At 45.4% G+C, this 14,182-nt stretch overlaps 1 protein-coding gene across 1 annotated transcript in view; it reads left to right on the top strand.

Moving 5' to 3' along the window:
- Nucleotides 1-14,182, top strand: part of dgkb (diacylglycerol kinase, beta) — a 64,027-nt gene that overhangs the window by 17,627 nt on the left and 32,218 nt on the right. The window contains exons 10-16 of the mRNA XM_079640995.1: nt 910-1,027; nt 1,536-1,624; nt 1,937-2,053; nt 2,328-2,426; nt 3,089-3,190; nt 5,317-5,390; nt 5,968-6,042. Of these exons, the coding sequence (XP_079497121.1) occupies nt 910-1,027; nt 1,536-1,624; nt 1,937-2,053; nt 2,328-2,426; nt 3,089-3,190; nt 5,317-5,390; nt 5,968-6,042 (674 nt within the window). The remainder of the gene's footprint in view (nt 1-909; nt 1,028-1,535; nt 1,625-1,936; nt 2,054-2,327; nt 2,427-3,088; nt 3,191-5,316; nt 5,391-5,967; nt 6,043-14,182) is intronic.

Here is a 14,182-nt window from a genome sequence, read left to right as displayed (position 1 = left end):
GTAGTTTTTTGGTATTGTACACATTTGACCTCATGGTGGGCCTGATTCATGGGTTCACCAAAGTTATCACAACTCATCCTGCCATTGACTGGAGTCTGTTAACCACATTTTTGGCAATCCAAGCAAAAGATGTTGAGACATAACCCTGAAAAATGACCAATCACCTTAAATGGTTAGTTGATATTTTAATGTCTGTACATACAAACTTATAATAACTCAAGGTGTTATTTAAAAACTGATACTTAAGAGTTTCCTTACACTGTTTGTGGGTGAACAACAACCTGGAGAAATTAATTTGTTTGCATCCTAGAAGTGTATATTGCTCCGTTTCTATCAGTCTCTCCTCAGCTCTTGTTACCTTACTCAACGTTTTTTCTACTATTATTTACTAGAATTTAAAATAATACGCATCTGAAATGTTTTTTTTTCTTTATGCCCATGCTACTTCATGTATAATCTAAAAAAGGTCAGACGCAGTAAATGACAACACAAAAACATTCATCATCATCATTAATACATATTGTAAAACTCAAAAATGATTTAGTAACAGATGAAACCCAGTGGTTTCCTGAGAGCTTCCTTATTCTCGTGTATCCCCTGTGATCCTCAAACTGAGAGCGGTTTATATTTCTTCCACTAGATGGAGCCACTTGACCAGCTTCAGGAGTCTTCCCTACCAATCTTCATTTTTTATGAATGAATAATACTGCAAAGGGAAGATGGCAAAACTTGTCCTGAGTCTTTACTGAAAGGAATTAAATAAAAATAGAAAGCTAACTACAGCTAGTGATCAAATCTTAATGACAATTAAATCATTGAAATAATTAGGGAATGATTGTTCCACTAGAATGTGAAATGATAAATGTAATCACTTAATTATTGAATCAATCATTTGTGTTTCTGCTCCAGAATGTTAAAGATGACGGGCAACACGTGTGGAGGCTGAAGCACTTCAACAAGCCGGCTTACTGTAACCTGTGTCTCAACATGCTAATTGGACTGGGGAAGCAGGGACTCTGCTGCTCTTGTGAGTAATTCACTTACCATTAAGGGTTCGACAGATACATTGATCGGCACGGACAGAGAGAAATACATTACACTTGGCCCTTACTGTCTGTCCAGTGTTGTCTGTTGCTGTGAACTTAATATGGGTGTTTCACTGTGATCCAATTTACTTCAAAAATTGCCATCTGATTTTTCACTTGGCTCTTTGAAAACGGAAGTAATTCAAATGAGGTTTACCAAGAACTTTAGTGTCATATGATGATTTAAAACTTGTTTTTAGTGCTTTCTCCAACACTATGAGCAGAAAAGGGGAAAAAGACAATTAAAGCACATTCAGACAGTCGTGTGAATAAAGCCTGGTGGTGTTTATGGTGGCTAAAGAAACTTCAGAACAGCTTTCCCAAACACATCACTCAAACCTTGGTTTATATCATTTCAAACTGTATGAAAATGTGTTTTCCCCTCTGTTTTGTGTCTTTTCCTAGTTGAAAGTCTTACATTGCATTTCATTGTTTTCCTTTCTTCCCCAGTCTGCAAATACACAGTGCATGAGCGCTGTGTGGCTCGCGCTCCTCCGTCTTGCATCAAAACCTATGTCAAGTCCAAGAAAAACACAGAGGTGCGTCCAATTGGAGTGTTTACCAATCGGCACGCTTGGATCAGCGATGCTCCACGGGGCTTTGGATGAGGGCTTCTTTTCTTCTAATGGAATTAAAACTCGATCTGCTACTTAGCATTTCTAATTACCAGGACAAGCATAGTTTAAAGACACAGATGGCACCATTTGTTTGGCCTTTCTGGGTTTTTTCTCTTTCCTTCTTCCTTTTTTTCTTTCCTTCTTGCTTTCTTTACTTGTTTTCACTTGTATACAACATCTTGTTTTTCTGCACCATGTTTCTTTTCTCACTCTACTCTCTCCCTCTTTCCGCAGGTAATGCATCATTTCTGGGTGGAAGGGAACTGTCCCACCAAGTGTGACAAGTGTCACAAAACCGTTAAGTGTTACCAGGGCCTGACTGGGCTCCACTGTGTGTGGTGTCAAATCACGGTAAGCCACCACCTGAGGAGAGGCAGCCACCTCCTCATTATATTCCCACTGCTTCTTGTTTTTTAGGGTTTTGTTTTAGCACCTCTGATACCTCACAAGTCATTCCACCAATTTACACCCAGAAAACACTTGTTTGTTGCAAGTTAATAGCAAAATAGAAACAGAAGCATTGACACAAGTAATGCAAATAAATCCTGAGCCTATATCTGAAAATGTACACATGTTTTGTTATTGACACACGTTTGCTGTTAATAACAACTGCCACCTCCGCCAGCTCCATAACAAGTGTGCCTCCCATGTGAAACCTGAGTGTGACTGCGGACCCCTGAAGGATCACATCCTGCCCCCGAATTCAATCTGCCCCGTCGTCCTGGTAAGACTTCTCTGCTCGCTGGTCAGCGGTCCCGTGGCAGAGAGAGGATAACCTTGTTTGACACTGTTATTTTCTGAGGATGCAATCATCAGCCTGGGTTCTCCCACTGAGCTCTGAAAGAGGGATTTTACGAGATTATTTGATTATTTGATTAAGATGTTCAGGGGAAAAGATTGTAACCTACATTTCTCATTAAATATCTCTAAAACATAGATTATTCACTTTGTGTGGTCTGCTATTAATAGTTGCCGGCTATAAAATAAAATGTTACAATTATTTTTAAAACAGATCAAATTGCAGCTTTTTCCGACCAGGGCTAAACTCTTCTTTAAAGGCTTTAAAAATCATCTTTGTAATTTATAGGATTCTATAAGATTAATTGAATGTATTCTAGTTGTATAGAAAGAGAGAAAAAATCTCTGAATATCAACATCTGATAATGAACTAAACTAATAAAAACAACCTTTTTGACTTTGCCTTGTTTTGTATTTACATTTCAAAATGATGGTCTAAATTCCGTTGGAAAGTCTTATTTATTTTGCCTTGAATTAATTTCAGTTGGAGAGAGGATACATAATATATTTTATTGTACATTTTAGTTTTTCATGACATAACATTGGAAACATCTTTTTGGATCCTCTCTGTTTGACCTTTGACCTCAGGAAAGGCAGTCGACGCTGAGGAAGGACTCCCGGTGCAGTCTGTCGAGCCGGGGGAAGATGCAGAGAGCCAACTCCGTCACTGTGGACGGCCAAGGACTGCAGGTGAGAGCTTTCTGCCCTCCGCTCTGTGTAGTGTTTTCCTGCTTTAGTTCACATTGACACAATTTATCTGCTTTAATTGAATCTATCCTATATCGATCTAAATCTCCTTTTACATATTGATTTCAGCAAAAATAAGGTTTTACTGTGGTGGGAAAATATTTGCCGATTTTAAATTAGTAACATACTTTTAAAAAATGTCAAACTTTAAGATGTAAAATATCAATTTTTTTCCAGAGTTATTCTACAGGCTGGATGTATTTCTTTCAGATCAGCACAAGACTATTTCTTTTGATCCCTTATTTAGTCATTTATATCAGAAGCAGAATTAGTAAAATTAGTCACAACTTCAGTAGTTAGACATAAAAAGTTAATAATTTAACTTAAAATCAGAGCAACGGGGAGCTTAACCGGTACAAAGAAGGTCCTTGAGTCAAACATATCACAGCTGGTGTAATAAGGAATAATTTTTTCCTAAAACAGTAAAAGCCTGTTCCACGGTTTGCCCCAAGACTAAACTGTGGAACCTTTACCAATATCTGATTGATCTGATATATCTTGGTTGATTTCTTGTGAACTTGCTGCTGCACCAGTTATAGCCCATCAGTCTGAACAATGATTTGAAGAAAGACATTTATTTGAAAATAGACAGACCCATATTGTTTTACCAATAACCTCTGCAGTTGGTCTTGGGACCTATGATTGGATGCTCTGCAGGCGCTGCTGGGACTCGGTATTAAACAGCAGAGCTCAGTCCGCTCCGATCCCCTCTAATATCTGTCAGCAGCGGGCAGGCGATGGAAACCTGCCGCTGTCCGTGGCGACTGCTCGTCTATGCGTGGCTGGGAGAGAAATATGATGAATCATATCCCAGGCACATCCATCTATGCCTCTCTCTGGCTAACCAGCATAATAATCAAGATTATTATTTATAATTACAGGAAGTAATGGATCACTCTGGACTGGACAGGGAGCTCATTAATTCACCCTCGGCCTGCTGGGATAGCAGACAGGGGGAGTTAAGCGCTTAATCTGTGTCAGGGAGAGCACGGGGCGAGTTGTCGCAGACTAACTGCACGAGGAGCGATCCAAACAGGGCCGCTGGATTAGAGCTTGTTTATGTGGCGATTTGTGAGTTTGGCCTCCTTCACCGCAGGCTCTGTCTGTCCACAGTCTCACTACCGCTCAGAGGAACCCCGCCTCCCATGTGACACCAGACAAACTGCCCTGCCAATTAGAAAGCAGTGACAGATAACCACTAAGACTGAATTGTGATGAATCATGATTTATCAGGTTGAGAGTATTGATTAGCTGAGAGGAAGATGGGTTGTTTTACTGTACTGTATATCCATGGCTGTCTGGTTAAACCTGATACCTGGCATCTCATATTACCTGCCTTCATAACCTCTAAGAAATTATTTGCAGAAAATGTGCAATATCAACAAACGGCAGTAAGAAAAGTTGTGTCTGTGTATCCAAAGCCTGAACTTTTTCCTATACTGCATGGCATAGAGCTCTCTTGTTGTCCAAAAACACATACTCTTGTATCTCTTGTTTGCTTAAATTCCTAAAAGTGACAGTGCTCTGCTGTTTAAGGACATTTCTGAGCCATTTAAAAAAAGAAACCTGATATTTGTGAACTTGTTTTACTGATATGTAACTTCTAGAAGGATAGGGCTTCGGGCTGTGTGCCACAGACACTGTAGGAAATTATTAACATGTGGACTAATACATTGTTGCTTTGAGTCTTTTCATGGGATCCTTAACATCATCTGACTAAAACTCAACATAAAAGGAACATTTATGTGATTTATTTTGCCTTAGAAATACATTTTTTGGGGCTTCATCATTGTTCTCCTTTTATAATTGGATATTATAATTAACACAAGATTTCATTTGGACTCAGGCGAAGAATCGGTTAGCGGCCTGACTTTGCCGTATCCAGGTACCACTTGTGCTCCTCTGGAATGAAACTGGAAAACTATGAAATAAAACAGATGACTGGCATTGCTTGGATGTGCCGTATATACTCGATAAAACGTCTGAGGGATATGGCTTGAAAGTGAATTCCTGTGAAGCATCCTGCAGTCTCCAAACACCAACGGTTTGTTTTGACATCTCCCTTTCAGATCACAACAATAGAGGGCACTCATCCTCTGCTAGTGTTTGTCAATCCAAAAAGCGGAGGGAAGCAGGGAGAGAGGTAAGTACACAATCTGTCTCAACATGCTACAAGAGGCCTCTGAAGCCCCGCTCCTCAGCCGCAGAGAGAGGCTGCATGGCCTCTGGCTGCCAATTGCTTTAGGCTTACTTAGTCAAATAAAAACACAATACCACTAACCTAAAGCGCCGGCCGCCTTCACCGTCGGCTCTCCACGCCCTCCTCACTGTCACCTCCCTGACTGGTCCCCCTTCTTTAACCCAAGGCTAATTGGGTTATTACTGAAACACATTCACTCACTACTTATTACGCCGGCCCTCATTTGTTTAAATTATGAGATCAAAATATGACTTCAGCCAGTTGATATAATGAAATTGAAATTAAAATGAATTAGTCTTTCTAATGATTTCTCCTCAAGGGGACTTTGGGTATGTCCCACCCTGCTGCCCAGTCCACTGCCTTATTACGATCTGATTGGACGGCGGCCTGCGTCGGCATTTACAGGACATAATTTTACAACTAATCCACATTTTTTATCTGGGATGTTTGAAACAAATGATTGCATTGTGTCTCTGTCATCTCAATGTTTTCTAATCTCTCGGCATATTCACTCTTTTAGGATATACAGAAAGTTCCAGTATCTTCTGAACCCGAGACAAGTGTACAACCTGGCCAAGAATGGACCCATGCCAGGGTAAGTTGTACAGTTTGTTCAAACAAGGGTAGATCACTAAATTATAGATTCATTTATTTTTCAAGCCTGTCTTAAAACAACAGTTAAATGCACATACGTATGTATGTAACCGGCTGTGTCTGACTCTGCGTTGTGTTGTGTAGAAAGACGACGACCCAGACGTGTAGCTTCATTCAGGATGTACATTTATTTTCACTCCTGACGAAACAGCGACAGAAAGAAAACATTTCTCCAGTCAGTACTCTCTTTAACGTGCCCCTCTCCCACAGAGATCAGTATCAAAAGGGCATAACGTAAAAAGTAACACAACATACCTGACGAAACAGCGACAGAAAGAAAACATTTCTCCAGTCAGTACTCTCTTTAACGTGCCCCTATACAAATTAAACAACACAGAAATACATTGTGAACACCCGTGAGACACTACAACAAAAATAAGTAATAAAAAGTAACTTAAAGTGCATAAAGTCGACACTAAAACACGGAAATTGCTTCTGGCTGAAGAGCCGCCTACCTCTCCCACAGAGATCAGTATCAAAAGGGGAGAACGATGCATGAACCCCGCGAAAAAAAGGGGAACAGTGTCACATACATAAGGAACGTAGGGGTACACGCTAAAATTATAGTTCCACATACTGATGTGAGTCCTACTGCGTCAGGTATTAACACAAGATGAAACAAGAATAAACACAGATTTTGTGTAATTATATAGACATATTTACATAATATATTATATACAAATGAGACATAACTGTCCCTGTTACACTCACCCCGCTAGAATTATGCAAAATTCTGGGTCGCAAAACAATCCACATATAAACACACTGGCCATTACAACAAGCAACAAAACCATATGAAACAGCAATAAGAGCTTCCTACCTAAAGGATAAGAGAATGAGGGACTCGCTTGGGCCCAGCAAGAACCCACAGTACTCTACAGACAAGGTGAGGTGCAGTTTACACCCCACACCCTGGCCAAACGATGTGGATGAGCGAAAAATAAAAAAAGGCTCAATACAGCAGTATATCACCAGAGCACAAATAATGGCTAACACGCCACATTTCACACATTAATAACAGCACGCGGCCTTATCTCAACCCTCAAGAAGGGACTCAAGTTGTGCCATGGACTCAATGAAGCGGCGCACAGGTCTAATGACTCTGCCGAATCGTGAGGTAACCTGGCCATCTACATGTGATGCTTGACGCTTATTGGCAGGGGGCCGTTGTGGCAGAGGAGCTGGGAAAGCCATTGGGGTCTCTACAGCAGTTGCAGGGTCACTAGAAACGGGGGTGACCAACACAGAAGGAGGTGGTGGGTGGTCTGGATGAACAGAGTCATCAAAAGGGGACTGCTCAAGGACCCATGAGGCGGTGCGGCCATCCTCCCCGTCAACATCCGAGAGGGAACCAGCTAGGGACGGCCCAGCTGTTGCAGCTGCTGTGTCTAACTCGGACACCTCTGTCCCATGCCAATCAGATGCCGGAGCGGTATCGGTCATGCTAGGGGTAGGTGCGGGCACAGGAGCATCATCTTCACCATCCGAGGCCTCCTCCAGCGGAAGGAAGTTGACTTGCAGCAGCAGGTTTCGGTGAACAACACGCTCATGTCCCTCTGGATCCCTGATCCGGTAGATATGGAGGGCTGGTTTTGAGGCCACCACAGTGTGCACAACAGGCATCCACTTGTCAGAAAGCTTGCATTTTCCCTTGGCGCCTTTGTTCGCCAGCAGCACCTGGTCACCGACAGACAGAGGTTGGCCCCTGACCCGTTTGTTATACTGGTCACTCTGATGTCTCTGCTCCGCTGTGCAGTTTTTCTGGGCCAGTGCCATGGCACAGTGCAGGTCTTCCAAGAGGGATTTCACGTAGGCATTGTAGTCACACACAGTCACATCATGAAGTACATTCCTGAACAGAAGGTCCACTGGCAGCCTTGGGATTCTCCCGAACATCAAATAGAAGGGCGCGAACCCAGTGGTCTCATGGACAGTGCAATTGTACACGAAAGTCATTGTCTGTATTATCTGCGGCCACTTCTGTTTGGAGCGAAGTGGTAGAGACCTCAACATGTTGCCCAGGGTGCGGTTGAACCTCTCTGTGCCGCCGTTCCCCATAGGGTGGTAAGGTGTGGTGTGGGACTTGTCAACCCCTGACAACTGCAAGAGCTCAGCAATCAGCTCACTTTCAAAGTTTGCTCCCTGGTCAGAATGAAGGCGCTGAGGGAAGCCATAAACACAGAAAAAGTTGTCCCACAGCTTCTTGGCTACTCTCTTAGCTGTCTGATCCTGGCAGGGGAAAGCATGTGCCAACTTTGTATAGTGATCGGTGATCACAAGAACATCCACAGACTTGTTGTGACGGTCTTCAGCTGACCAGAAGTCGATGCACACAAGCTCCAGAGGGGCAGAGGTCTTAATGCTCTCCAGTGGGGCTCTTGCGGAAGGTTCAGGAGTCTTGCTGAGAACACATCTGTGGCAGTGCTTCACATGATTGCGGACATCCTTCTCCATGTCGTACCAGAAGAAACGCTGGCGGGCCAGAGACAGTGTGCGGGGCTGACCTTGATGGCCAGCATGGTCGTGAACACCAGATAATGCATCTGCCTTTAGCGACTCCGGCACCACGAACTGGGACCTCTTCTGTCTAGTCAAGGGATCTTTCGTGACCCTGTAGAGGACGCCATTCAGAAGAGTCAGTTTATCCCACTGCTTCAAGACTCTCAGAGTCGGCTGACTCTCATTGTAGCGTTCCCGTCTGGAAGGCCTGCGCTTCCTGTCGACATAGAGAGCGACCCTGGAAATTACTGGGTCCTGTTGCTGGTGTGACTGCAGCTCAGAAAGAGATAGGGAATGCAACGTGTCCTGGCCAGGTGGTTCAAAGGTGGTGAGGTGATCAACCAGGGAGGCTGCACGCTCCCTAGGAGCAGAGTCCCACTCGTCCAAGGAGGAAAGAAGAGAAGAGACCTCATCCTCAGACATTGAACCTTCAATGGCGTCAGAGTGAGATGGACCCTCCAGTGACTGTGGTTGTCAGGTGAGGCGGAAGGCATCTTGCACAGACCCATCACTGACGTCACAGACCTGGTCCAGTAGCTCCAAGTAGGGTTCACGCAGCAACCGTTCCCTCAAAGGTTTCACGAAAGGGTCTCTGCTGAGGGCATCCGCCACCACGTTCAACCTGCCGGGAATATGTTTGATTTCGAAGGAATACGGAGCCAACTTAGCAACCCACCGCTGCTCACAGGCGTCAAGTTTCGGCTTGGTCATGATATATGTGAGAGGATTGTTATCTGACCAGACGGTGAATCTGTGACCCTTGAGCCAGTGGCTAAACTTCTCACAAACCGCCCACTTTAGAGCCAAGAACTCCAGTCTGTGTGCAGGATAATTGAGCTGGTTGCGACTGAGAGTTTTGCTTGCAAAGGCGATGGGTCTTGCCTTCTCCTCACCAGCAGAAATTTGGGACAGTACAGCACCCAGACCATCAAGGGAAGCATCGGTGGAGAGGATGAAAGGCCTATCAAAGTCTGGGTGTGCCAGCACCACGCTGTTGAGGAGTGCGTGTCTCAGATCATCAAATGCCTTCTCACAGGCAGGGGTCCAATCCTGAGGAGTCAGTTCTCGAAAGGTGCCAGCTCTTCTCCGACCGAAAGAGCCCTTGGCTTTCCTCTTCTGCCCTGCAGTTAAGGCGTAGAGTGGCTTTGCGATGGAAGAACAGCCAGGAATGAAGTGTTGATAATAAAGCACCATCCCGAGGAAAGACCTGACCTTCCGCTGAGATGGGGTGCAACCGTCGTCGTTCATGAGATCCTCCTTCCCGAAAGCTGAGATAACCCTCACCTTCTCTTGGTCGACTGAGACGCCACTGCTGTCTATCACGTGACCCAGAAACCCCACAGTCCTGCGAAGGAAGTAGCACTTCTTCTGAGACAGCTTCAGGTTGTTGGCTCTGAGCCGCGAGAAGACAGTCTCCAGCCGTTTCAGGGCTTCCTCCTCGGATGGAGCAAAGACAAGCAGGTCGTCCAAATAACAGAGGAGGCTGGAGAAGTTCAAATCACCAAACACACTCATCATCATCCGCATAAAGGACGCGGGACTGTTGCAAAGACCTTGGGGAAGTCTGTTGTACTCATACAGGCCTAAGGGTGTTGTGAATGCCGAGTACTTCCTGTCAGACTCATGGAGGGGGATGTTGTAGAACCCCGATGTGAGATCCATGGTGCTGAAAAAGGCGTTTCCACCAAGGGCAGCAGGACAGTCGGCCTGGTGAGGCAGCGGGTGGGCGTCCTTGACGGTCTTGGCATTAAGCCAGCGAAAGTCAGTGCAGATCCTTAACTCTCCTGACTTCTTCCAGACAAGGACCAGCGGCGATGCATACTCACTGACTGATTTACTGATGATGCCTTTCAACTCCATCTCAGACAGCACCTCTCTCAGTTTGTGATAGTGTGCTGGAGGGACACGGCGATAGGGTAGCCTGAAGGGGTGATCATCAGTGAGATGAATCCGGTGGACGAACTCTTTCGCTTCCCCACAGTCCAGCTTGTCTTTGGAGAAGACATCCTGGTAAGTGAGCAACAGTTCAGAGAGTCTCTTTTTCCATTCATCTGACACCGCACAGCCTTCGAGGTCGATGTCTGCCAATCCACAGTCTTTAAGCTGCTGAGTGTGGGTAGAGCTGGCATCTGAGTTGGGAGGAGGGTCAGCTGCCTGACTGGTCTGTGGCCTATTCACACCCTGAGAGAGGGGAAGGTCTTCCATCGCGACACAAGTAAACACATCGGCCACTTTAGCATTGCGGCGTAGTGTCACGGGACTCTTGGTTGGGTTAAGGACCTTCATAGGGACCCAACGATCTCCCCACATGGGTGCCACAACCCGTCCCACAATAATGTCTTTGGGGGCTGAACGGGAGGAGGTGGGCTCCACAATGACAGTGCTCCCAGGGACACAGGAACACTGCCAGGTAGCTTTCCCCACACCAGATACTCCTTCTGTGGTGCTAGAGTGATAGCTTGCCGTAGCTTGACGGTGCCAACCTTGTCAGGCAGTTCAGGACCAGACCAACGAGTGATGCAGCTGAGCAACTGAAGAAACTGCTCACAGTCGGGGTCTGAGGTGTTGGACTGGATGAGCTCCCAGTACTTCTCATCAGACTTCATCCTCTGTAATATGGGCCTGATGACGTTGCTACAATAATGAGTTCGTCTCTCTGCCCTGGGACAAGGAAAGTTGGCACAATGAATTTAGAACCGTAAACCTCAATCTCCAGGTCATAGATACATCTGGGTTGTGTCATAAGGCCACCACAGCCAACTAGGACCACCTTCTCTGGCACAGGCTGAGGACAAGGGAGGACACCAGCAGCTCTAAGATTGGACTCTGCCTCTTCGCTGAGTGTGCATGACATGCTCCCTGAATCAAGCATCCCCCTTAAAGTTGACTGACCCCCTACTAACACTGGGGTATAAAACAAGTCATTGGCTCCTTCAACTCTATGTGAACCCACAGCAATCACAGTTTTGTCATCAGGAAGATTACTACAGCAGTTCACATATGTTGATCTTAAGTCATTTTCCTCACTGAGGGTGTCACTAGTGCCGCCCATGCTATCCCTCTCACTGCACGGGCGGGCTAGTTTAAACCAGCATTGGAGGGAGAAGGTGGCATGGCTGAGGAAGGAGAGGCCTGTGGGCACTGATTTCTTATGTGACCAGGACTGAAGCAGTTAAGGCATAATCTGTAAAGCCTGCAGTGTGCATGGGTTGAATGGTCCCTGGAGCCACAAACCTTGCATGGAAAGGACTCAGATGCCTGCTGGTAACGGGGTCGACCATTCTGACGGTGGACTTGTTGGTGGTTGCCTGGCTGACCATTCTGACGGTGGGCTTGTTGGTGGTTACCTGGCTGATGGTAGTCTGGCCTTTGACTGGTTGTAAGGGAAGCGTTGCACATAGCCAGAACTCTGTCAAACATTGCAACTACCTGTTGAACACCAGCGTCGGTAGTAGGTGGGTTGACGGTGGTAGGGGCTGGGTCAGAGACAGTAGAGAGAGGCAGGGATAAGGGGGACACTTGGGACTCACCCTAGCATGGTCTGGCTGAGGCTGACTGTAAGCAAGGGCAGTGGCCGGTAGAGAGTTGGGAGGGGGATCTGGTTGGTGCGCTAATGAGGCCTGAGACATCCCCAGATTGACAGGGCGAAAAGAATCAGTCACAGGGCTCTGACTATAAACTGACAGACCCACCACATTATGAGACTGCGCTGCTGTTTTTCTCACATTTCTCATATGGGCGTCCAGACGCTCCTGAACCTCAGCCGTGGTCCACCGCTCAGGTGCCTTCAGTTGGAATGATATGGCGAGACTGGGTCAGGACAGTGATTAATGAACATCAAGACCACTTCTGCACTGGGGTCATCTACACATTTACCTCGCCTCCGGAGGCACTCGTCCGCAGCATCTATTGACTTGTTAAGGCGTATCCAATAGTCCATAGCACTTTCACCAGCACGTGGAACAGTGCCGTAAAAATCTTTCATGGGCAAGTTAGAGTATGACAGCTCACTAAAGTTACCCTTTAATATGTCAAACACAGCTGTGGGCAGGTCGGTCGCACTCAAGTCAGGTCGGCTGCGGATTGACACTTTCACCACATCCCTGGCTTTACCTGTTAGTCTTGACATAATCAGATCAAACCTTTCTACGTGAGTGTCACATTTCACTCTATTCAGGTAACATCTCATCATGTCCTCCCATTCATGAATAGAAAATACATCAGCACGATCACCCCTGAAGTAAGGCGGAGCCTTGGTGTCTGACTGCACCACAACCTTCAATTGAGACAAATCAGCCTGGTGGGACGGGTGTGGATTGGTGGGAGACTGAGGCTGGGCAGCACTGGGCTGGTGCATGGTGCTTGATATGTTCTCACCTATCTGTTTAGCCAAACTTGTTATCATTTCCCCAAAAGCTTCAACAGATACTACTTGTGTAAGTTTACGGTCTGGCTGCATAATAGGTGTGGAGCTTGCAGCAGGTGTTAATGTCGGGTTGAAATCACTAGCGAACCCAAATCTTTCACTACCTTTAAGTCGCTGGCCCCTCCCCAACCCAAATGTGACATCATGCCCACTAACATCCATATTGTTAATGACAACAACAAAAAAATCCCACAAAGCAATCAAAACACAGTTTAAAGCCACCCACAAGAGATAAAACACTAAAATAAAATAAAATGATAAAACACAGATAGACAGATATACTCATTGATAAGTGTCCTCTCAGACTCAGTGCATCTCTCAATTTGAATATGTACACTGTCCCTTTAACGCACCTGCCGTCGCAGCAAGAGAGGGGGAAAAAAAAAAAAGAGGAAAAAAAAAAAAACACACACTCCAGTCTTTCCTTCTTCCCGCCGGTGGGCAGCAGCTTTACCCCGGGGACCAGACGGCGCTGGTCGCGGATACAACGGGTCGTCACGGCACCAAGTGTAACCGGCTGTGTCTGACTCTGCGTTGTGTTGTGTAGAAAGACGACGACCCAGACGTGTAGCTTCATTCAGGATGTACATTTATTTCACTCCTGACGAAACAGCGACAGAAAGAAAACATTTCTCCAGTCAGTACTCTCTTTAACGTGCCCCTCTCCCACAGAGATCAGTATCAAAAGGGCATAACGTAAAAAGTAACACAACATACCTGACGAAACAGCGACAGAAAGAAAACATTTCTCCAGTCAGTACTCTCTTTAACGTGCCCCTATACAAATTAAACAACACAGAAATACATTGTGAACACCCGTGAGACACTACAACAAAAATAAGTAATAAAAGTAACTTAAAGTGCATAAAGTCGACACTAAAACACGGAAATTGCTTCTGGCTGAAGAGCCGCCTACCTCTCCCACAGAGATCAGTATCAAAAGGGGAGAACGATGCATGAACCCCGCGAAAAAAAGGGAACAGTGTCACATACATAAGGAACGTAGGGGTACACGCTAAAATTATAGTTCCACATACTGATGTGAGTCCTACTGCGTCAGGTATTAACACAAGAGGAAACAAGAATAAACACAGATTTTGTGTCAATTATATAGACATATTTACATAATATATTATATACAAATGAGACATAACTG

Source organism: Notothenia rossii, assembly GCF_949606895.1.
Source record: "Notothenia rossii genome assembly, chromosome: 7".
Lineage (NCBI taxonomy): Eukaryota > Metazoa > Chordata > Actinopteri > Perciformes > Nototheniidae > Notothenia > Notothenia rossii.
Note: the sequence above shows the minus strand (reverse complement) of the source record. Positions and strands in the feature narration are given on the sequence as shown.